Source organism: Dipteris shenzhenensis, chromosome 6 (assembly GCF_047967505.1).
Source record: "Dipteris shenzhenensis isolate YYH24624 ecotype China chromosome 6, Dip_SZ_1.0, whole genome shotgun sequence".
NCBI lineage: Eukaryota > Viridiplantae > Streptophyta > Polypodiopsida > Gleicheniales > Dipteridaceae > Dipteris > Dipteris shenzhenensis.
In genome coordinates, this window is record NC_141601.1 from 35,385,656 (window position 1) to 35,394,887 (window position 9,232).

At 43.0% G+C, this 9,232-nt stretch overlaps 1 protein-coding gene across 1 annotated transcript; it reads left to right on the top strand.

Annotated features, from left to right (window-relative positions):
* The first annotated feature begins 5,064 nt into the window (after positions 1-5,064).
* LOC147901111 (beta-carotene 3-hydroxylase 1, chloroplastic-like) lies at positions 5,065-8,309 on the top strand. Its single transcript, XM_087375700.1, has 7 exons — positions 5,065-5,903; positions 6,027-6,086; positions 6,199-6,270; positions 6,453-6,587; positions 6,711-6,836; positions 7,569-7,625; positions 7,708-8,309. The coding sequence occupies exons 1-7, from the start codon at positions 5,445-5,447 to the stop codon at positions 7,789-7,791; spliced, it is 993 nt and encodes a 330-aa protein (XP_087231826.1). The 5' UTR covers positions 5,065-5,444; the 3' UTR covers positions 7,792-8,309.
* The last annotated feature ends 923 nt before the right edge of the window (positions 8,310-9,232 follow it).

Below are 9,232 nucleotides of genomic sequence, written 5' to 3' on the forward strand. Positions count from 1 at the left end.
TGGTTTTTATTGAGTGCTTCCTATGTTTAAGAAATATATTGCCCGGGTTAATTATTATTTATGCTTGCATGGTGATATGCAAGAATTATAACTAGCCACTAGCTATAAAATTCACACATAAAAATATTTAAAAAACTCGCAAACTCGCAAAAACATTCTTGCAAAATGTCAAAACCGCTTAACTAGAAGCATTGATAGGAGAGGAATTAGTGAAGAAGTGTGAGTTTTGGGAAGAGAAAAGAAGCAGCTGTCATTTTCTATTGGAAAGCATTAAGGATCATTTAAAGCTTGTTGTTGATGTTTTTTTGTGTTTTGAATTGATAGGAAGATAGTTTAGAGGATTGTTAAGGTGCGTGTGATAGCAAACTAAAAAAACAAAATTGAAAGTGATGCTTGAAGTGGTTTTGGAAGGAGAAACTGTCACTTTTTGCAAAACACCCCATTTGCCATTCAAATGGTATTATTTTTTGTTGTTTTGTGCACTGAGTAGGTAGACTAGTAGTTTAGCGTCCCCCTGTCACCAAAAAACATGAAAAAAACTTAAAAATCATCAAAAATCATAAAAAACTAGTCAACAAAACTGTGAGTTCCTATCTCGCCGACCCGTCACCATAGCTCGATATCCTACCAACTTGTTGCCTTAGTCCATATCCCGCTGACCTACTAACCCACCTACCAAATTTATGGTCTAACAAGAGGGTTGACCCGATGCTATAGCGGTATCCCTGCAACCAGTACCATACTGATCATCTCGCCGAGTCGGTGCTTTAACTCTATCCCGCGTCGGGTGGGTCGGCACTTTAACTCTATCCCGCCAAGTTGGTGCTTTAACTCTATCTTGCTAGGTCGGCAGTGCCTTAACTCTATCCCGCTGGGTCAATTCTTTAACTCTATCCCACTAGTCGGTGCCTTAGCTCTATCCTGCCGGTTGGTGCCTTAGCTCTATTCGCCAGATCGGTGCCTTAGCTCTATCCCCTGTTCGGAGGGTTAGCCGCCCCTTGACCCCCGTCGAGACGGACTCACAACCTAGAATTTGGGCCTCAATTGTGCCAATGAACACATGATCTTGAGATCAATAAGAGTCCTACAAGTTCACCCTGATCTTGAGATAGTGCCTCAAATACCATCTTGTCGACCTCCATACCTAGCTTGGTATCCTCAGGGTCAGCAAGCTCCAAATTTGGTTCACTCCTTGCAAGAACCGCTGCCAAGTGAATTATCCAGCTCAATAGAGTCCATGGAGACATGGGCGAACCCTCTAATGTTAGAACCTTAGTGGCTCTGAACTACATCCCCAATTATCTCCACTCTCCTAACCCATCTACAACAATAGCTAGATTAAGGGAAACCTTTTCCAATATCATGGAAAGCTTTGGATTAACAGATCTACCAGAATTGCTAAACCCATTTGTTAGGAAATCTAGGGCAACGATAGAGCCTCAAATGCGAGACCAACCATCGATATCACAAGCAATGCCTAAGGAACCTATACCGCAAACGGTCCTTACAGATGAAGCTATGACCGCAATAGCTTTTTCTGGAAGGGATACCAACCCCTGAAGGAGCAAGCCTGTCACAATCTCCAAGCTAGTCACCAAGTTTGTAGGAGGAGGAGACACAGTCTGTCATGTTGAGAGATTTGAACAAATCTGTGAGACCTTTGGTGATATCGGGGACCTAGACAAGTTCAATTCTTTGGCTTGAGTCTTGATGGCAAGGCTGGACAATAGAAAATAAATTGGGACGCATTGCATAAATCTTTCATTGTGGGGTTTGCCCCTAGCGGTCCCAAGTGGAGCCCGATTAACCAGCTTTATGAGGTGAGGCAAAAGGAGACCGAGTCCTTAAGAGACTATCTCACCAGGATTAAACATCTAAACTGATGATGTGAACCCCATGAGAGGATGAGTGATGTGCAGCTTCTACCATGCTTCCTCATAGTGCTAGGGGATGTTAAGGTGCATGATCATTTGTTTTCTATGAATCCCATATCATTTGAGCTATGCAACAAGGTGGTGATATGCCTAGGCGATAACATGAGGGAGAAGCTCCAAAAGGATAAATCCTTAGCTTCCTTTGATATGTCCCAAACAGTAAAGGCTTCAACCTTAGAGGTAATTAAGGATGCTAGCATGATGCCCAAGGTACTGAACATGGAAGAGTTGGCCACCGAGCTATTGATGAATGAGTTGGGCTAGCAATGGAAGGCAAAAACATTGAAAGATGCTCCTATTCAAAAATTAGCTTCTACATGCTCCACAAGGGTAAATATTGTCTATGGAGAATATTGAGTAAATAGTTGTGATGTTTCCTATGTATGCTGTGATGATTTGGTTGTAGAATAAATTTATACTTTCCCTAGAGTGTGTGATGCTTTGGGTGCAGACTCAATCTCCTGTACTTGAATTGTAGGCTGCTTCTCAATGGTAGCAATTAGGTCTTGAATGGTCTTAGCGATAAATGCGTCTCTGGGTTATGCATGTTTGATTGTATGCTTTTTGTGCTTAAAAGCATGTACTAAAAAAACACTCTTTTAGCACTGTTCACATGTTCTTGGAAAATAGATCTTCTTGGGATTAAAAGACCATATGGATTGAACAGCTTGCATGTTTTAAATGTCTAGTTAGAGTGATACTTTCAAAACATGATGACCCAGTCCTTCACTTGTAATCGCCTCCTATGCATGACCTCCCTCTCACAAGCCCTTGTCTCTTAGCTAGTAACCCCTGTCTTTCTCTACGCTTATTGTAGCTTGCTTTCTTGCTTTCCTTTGAGTTCCTATGAAGCAACAAGCAAATCCATTGGAGCAACCTACTCAAGATTTTGCAAGTTAATGTTGTGTGTGTGTGTGTGTGTGTAGAATTGGATTCATGCTATTCTATAATTTATCAAAGCCTAAGGTTCTTGATGTGCTACTAAATCATCGACCATGGAGTCTACATTTTCATGGGTGGCTCCTCACAAAATGGCTGCAACTCTTTAGACCCCTATCCCTTTACACTTTTTCAACAATCTTTCATTGCCTAAGATGTACTTATGCATTCTTACAACTGGTCCCCTATACTCTTCTATGCAAATTTTCCATCTCCACTTTCCACTGAACATAATTGTGTGCCTTTGTAGGATTTCAATCTCGTCCATGAGCCTGACCCTAGGATTCTAGATGTCCTATTCGATTAACCATCATAGCTTGAGATCCTTAATGTGCTACATTTGCACAAGTGGCTCCTCATAGATCAGCTGCAACTCTCTAAGCCCCTGGTCCCTTAAACTTTTTGATAAGCTTTTGCTAATCTCCTAAGAAGGGCCCACTCATTCTTATAATTGGACCCATGTAGTCTTCTCTACAAGTGTTACATCTCTACTTTCCATCAATGAACCTCGTACCATAATTCCATGAGTTTGTAGGATTTTGGCTTCATCTCTTCTAGAGCCATGGTTTCTAGAAGAGAAAAACATAGACACGTATCAACACAGTGTCTACAAAATTAATGGATAGAGTGAGCAACATGTTCCACCATGGTCCATTCTCACGACTTCTTTAGTGCAACTTTTGACTCTAATTTAAACTTTGTATTTATTCCATTTTCATTCTTTTTAATGTATTATTTCATGAAATTGTACAAAGATGGAAAAACAAGTTGGTAAAACAATCGCAGATATAGAAGATGAGGAAAATTCGGTTTGGGAATGGTAAATTGAACCTTCAGATTGTTGTGTTTTGCCTAGTATTTGAGGGTTAAGCTTACAGGGGGTCCTATTTCTTTAGGGCCACGGCTGTAGCTTGCCATTGTTGTTGAAGGAAGGAAAGGTTGAGGTAAAAAATTATATATCTCTTAGCTGTCCACTCCTTTTGACATGTACTAGTGCACCTCTGAAACAATTCGAGCTGATTATGAACTCTCAAAAGATAAAAAAGAGAGCCAAAATGTCTCTACGAAAAGTGTTTTAAGCAACAGTACGTGAAGCATATGTAGAAGGTTTGTCCCTCTTGCTTGCTATCGTGATGTTTACTCATAGTCTTTTTGCTACTAAAGCCTCAAAATTTCATTATAATCAGTGCATATGTTGTGTTTAACTGTGAAGTTTCAATGTGTGCAACATATTACCATTCCAATAGTAGGCTTGTGACCTATTGTTGTAAATACAATGTATGCAGAGAAATTATATTGACTTTTGATGAATAATTTAGAGATTAGTCTCAAGTATTCTTGCGAATAATTAAGCAACATACAGTAACAATAGTGTTCATTTGTGCATACATATTTTGTTTGTTTTGGGATAAAATAGTATTGCATACGCAGCACCATTTCAGCTTTCATAGTTTGTGTTTCTTGCGCAATGCTTCAAGAATATGTTGATGCCATACTTAATCCATGGAATTTAAGAAAAAGTTAAACTTTGATTAACTTCCTTAGTTTGCATTTTTTGCCATTTCAAGAAGATGTTGATGCCACAATGGGCTTAACTTTGCCAAAGTTGCATTCAAAGGCATTTGTCCATGTGCCTAGTCCATGCCTTTTTTTCTCTACATTGTGATTGAGGAATGTGTCCATTTGCGCCTTTGCCAGTCCATAGAGTGTGATTCTTTTAGTCGACTTAATACTCCACCAAGCAAGCATTGTGAATTAGAGAAACACTATTACTTTGTTGTGAGACCAGAGCTAAGGCCTCTCCAGAAAGTTCCCCAACTATGGACAAGTGTTGTGCCATGGAGCCACTAGTCTCACCCAGCTCCTCCCCCAAAACACAAACAGAGTAATTAAAAGGTTTTTCCTTGGTGGGAGGAGCGTGGGTGGAATAGACGGGGGCTTTCTAGAAAGGACGGGGGGGATAGAGAGACGGCCAATGGAATGGGGTGTGTGGTGGGGAGGGAAGCAACGAAGGGGAGAGGTGGTGGGATGGGGGGGAGACACGTAGGCAAGGGGGGATTGCGGGGAGATAGAATAGAATGTGCGGGGTGCTTTATGAAAAAGATGAACATTTTGATATGAACAAGATGATTCAAAAAGCCCACTAATAATAAACATGCTCCTCTCTCTCTCTCTCTCTCTCTCACACACACACATACACACATAGAGTTCTGCTGAGCTGCTCCCTTCTATATATCTCTCTCTCTCGCACACACACACATTTACAGTTCTTGTCTGTCTCTCTCACACAGAGTTCTTCCAATCACATACACCTTGTTTGTGTGCAAAAGCTCTGCTTCCTTGTGTGTGTGTGTGTGTCTCTCTCTCTCTCTCTCACACGTCTCCTTACCATTGAACCCACGTAGCCTCTTTCTCAGTATTGGATTCCAAACACACCCCTTGTCTCTCTCTCTCTCTCTCTCTCTCTCTCTCTCTCTCTCTGTGTCTGTGTCTGTGTCTCTGTGTCTCTGTGCCCTCCCCTTATCTTCCTTCTCTCTCATCTTACTTTGCAGATTTGCTCTTTTCCACGTTATGGGTTTTGCTAGCTGGTTTTCCTCCAGCTTCCACCCCTCCCCCCTCCCCTCTTCCCCTTCTCCTTGTACCCTCCCAGCAATCCCGCTCCCCGCTTCCCTCCCTTTTGCACCCCTTCCCATTCGAATCTGCTCCATCACTGCCTCGCCGCCTCGCGCATTGGTCATTCGCATGGTCCTCAGTGATAGCTCTGCGTCCGGCGTCTCCCACAGTGATGCTGATGTTTTTGCTGAAGCAGAGAATCTGTCTTCCAATCCATCGAGCCCTGCCCCGGCAGCGTTATTCGCGGATTCTGTGGCTAATTCCGTGCAATCCGAAGCGCAGAAACGTAGATTGGAACGGCAAATCAAAAGGAATGGGGAGCGAAGTACCTATCTGTTTGCTGCCATTGCATCAACTGTGGGCATCACGTTTCTCGCCGCTGGGGCTGTTTACTACCGGTTTGCGTGGCAAACGCAGGTATGCAGTAGTGACGAAGTTGGGTGATAAGCACACTGGCGCACAATGCTGCCTTGTTCCATCACCGCATCGAATATATGCAGGCTTTGTTAATTGTGTTGAAACCCACTGCCTTTTCTGCAGGGTGCAGAAGTCCCAATCTCGGAGATGTTCGGGACTTTCGCTCTGGCTCTCGGTGCGTCGGTAGGTTGTCCTGTTCCGATGCCATTGGAAGCATTGTTTGCCCTGCAGTTTGCAAGGCGAACGCTCACAATAATTGCAAAGACGATAATTTTCAATGTGACTTCTCTCTCAGATTGGAATGGAGTTTTGGGCTCGCTGGGCTCATCGAGCATTGTGGCATGATTCTCTCTGGAGTATGCACGAGGTGCGTTGTTGCATCGCATAGCTGTAATATGTCACTGCGCAAGAAAAAGCGGCTTGTTGTTAACCGCACGCACAGGCATTGGGTGATTTTACGGGAGCCTTTCTCAGCAAAGTGTTTTGAATGTCTGTAAATCAAGCTTGATGTTGCTGTTCGTGCAAACTTTGGCCGTGAATTCTGTGCAGTCACATCATCGGCCCAGGGACGGCCCCTTCGAGTTGAATGATATCTTTGCCATTATCAACGCAGTCCCTGCTATTGCTCTCATGGCATTTGGTTTTTTCCATAAAGGCCTAGTTCCCGGGCTATGCTTCGGAGCGGTGAGTTGCTCTCGCCTCAACAGTCGTTCCAATTTGTCTGTCCACTTAAAAGTTTTTAGCTCAGCTGTTCTTAGGGCGATTGGGGAAAGGCTGATTTGTCAATTTTACGATCTGGTTTATCAGGGTTTGGGCATTACTGTCTTTGGTATCGCCTACATGTTCGTGCATGACGGCCTGGTTCAGCGGAGGTTTCCTGTTGGACCCATTGCTGATGTTCCCTATTTTCAGAAAGTCGCTGCTGCACATCAGGTACAAGAAAGATGCTTGCGCCATAGTACATAAGACATACTCACATGTACATGTACATGTACATACTAAATAATTGAGCCATGACTTACCTTTGGGATTATTTTCTCAGAACGGGTCATTCATTGCCTCCTATAAGGCAGACATCCCTATTGAAGATCTGGGATCATTTCCTCAGGTCATAACTAGTGGCTAGTGGGTTTGTCTACAAACTGCGCACATCTTTTTTCCAGATTTGGGAATTTCGTCTAGAGTCTGACCAGTCCTAAGCTTGCTCTGCCGTCTCTCCTGAGGATCTAAGCTACTCGTAGGTTTAGGATCGAAGCTTTCCCAAAATACTTGGGGAGTCATATATATTGCCAATGAAGCTCAGGGCTGCTCAGCGGTTGTGCACGTGTTTTGTTTTGTTTTGAGAGCTGGCTTTGCTGTTTGAGGCACTTACACCCACCAAGCATCTCATGGAGAACACTTTCCTCTTACCTTAGTTATTGCACTTGTCTATGTCTGTTGTCTTATCAGTCTTGTATGTAACGGATAATAATCATAAACACTAGCTAACTTGAAAGTCAGTTGTGTTTGGTGTCCTGTCAATCTTGTTTGCAACGGATTACATGAACACTAAACAACTTGAACTTCAGTTGAAACTTGCCCCTCTCACCACAGTTCGGAGCACGAAATTGGTTAGCAATTGGATGTGTCTCACTTATAATGGCCCTAATTTTTTTCTTTGTGCAGCTTCATCATGCAGACAAGTTTAAGGGAGTACCATATGGTCTTTTCCTCGGACCTAAGGTACAGTTAGTTATCCTTCAGTTGCATACTTGTATGCTTGATTTCGTACGTGTCTCATTTACAACTTTCCACACTGGTGCAGGAGTTGGAAGATGAGGTCGGAGGTGCAGAAGAGCTGGAGAAAATGATACAAATCAGAAAAAAAACGCTGAAGTCTCACAGTTAATACATAGGGAGCTTTATATCGGCCTTACCATCAGGCTGGCAGCTGCGGATATGTACGATGAAGTGAGACCTTGGGACTGCCGAAAACGCTGAAGCCTGCTGAACAGTTTTGCTCTCATATTGCTTTCATACTATCTTAAGCCATGCACACAATGCACACACACGAATTTGAATTTGCAGGCAATTTATCCAAGCTAGATAACATAAAGGATAGAGAGAGTTATATCCTATTCACTTCCTCTGAGCCAAGGAAGTCGGAGGTTGAACTGAAAGGCTCACTCCATAGATGTAGCTACGATGAGATTAGACAGTTGAGTGTACGATACAGCACACTCTTGGAAGAGTCAGCTCTAGGAATGTCACTGGCCAGAAAGTGGCAATCGATTTGTTTTGCTGCAAAATTTGAATGGAACTACCCAGTCCTTGAAACAATTTGTTGAAAACTAGCAATCAGGTACTCCATGGTTTGATTTGCTTCTTTCTCGTCCGATGTATGGTGTGACAGTTTCACATCTTATAATCGAGCCTATTGTGCAGTTCATTACGTATTATTCACTTATTCTGCCCAATCATCTAATTGCACGATTTCAACCTTGAATAGTGGGACACGGTAAACGTGTGGAAAACCGCAATATACAGTCGTGTGCGGTAGTTCTGTAAACTCCCTCATTTTCAACACCCACGTGGAGATCGATGGGTACGCCCCCTCCGTTTCAACACGCAACTGCTCCGCAAATCAAGGGCAGGCCGAAAAAGTGGAGTCCGAAATCCGGAGCCTTAACTGCCGTCCTTTCCCAATGTGTTTTTTCAAACAAGGTGGAGAATCTTCTAAGGCTTGCTTTGAGAAAAGGCTTCTGTACTTTATGATTACGACACTAGAAACATGTTTTGGTTTTCTTACCTCTCATTAAGCCACTTTTCACAACCTTGGGCATTAATCTTTGAACAATCTAATGGCCTGTTTTATATTTTATATTTTAGTGTGGATTGTGCTCTTTGGTGGTGGTGTTTGTTGTTTTGGCTTTTGGAAAATTTGGCTATTTAGTTGTCTTGTCTTGTTGCTTTTGGAAAAGGAGCTGGAAATTGGGCCCGCTCCTTTTCCTCCTATTTTAAGGCACTGCCCTCGCCCCTACTTCACCTCAATTGTCCCTTCCACCGAGCTCCTCAAGGTCACCAGAGCCAACGTTGATGGAACTCACCCATAAGCTCAAGAGTTTCGAGCTGCACTTTTGCTGCATCTTCTTTCTTGCCTTGCCATACCTCTTCGACACCAAGAGCTGATCTCTGCCCCTGCATAGCTCCATTCTTAAAAACCTTAGAGGCAAGGTTTCCCACAGTATAATTGACATAGAATGTTGCTATCTTCGACCAAATTTTTCCAAGGTTCTTTTGGAGGTTCACAATGAGCTTAATTTCTTCCGTAGAGAACTGGCCGCGCTTCA

Excerpts from the sequence above, each read along its gene's own strand:
- LOC147901111 (XM_087375700.1), top strand. The coding sequence starts at position 5,445 with ATGGGTTTTGCTAGCTGGTTTTCCTCCAGCTTCCACCCCTCCCCCCTC. Across the intron at positions 6,271-6,452 it reads CTCTCTGGAGTATGCACGAG|TCACATCATCGGCCCAGGGA; the intron begins GTGCGTTGTTGC and ends AATTCTGTGCAG. Across the intron at positions 6,837-7,568 it reads AAGTCGCTGCTGCACATCAG|CTTCATCATGCAGACAAGTT; the intron begins GTACAAGAAAGA and ends TTCTTTGTGCAG.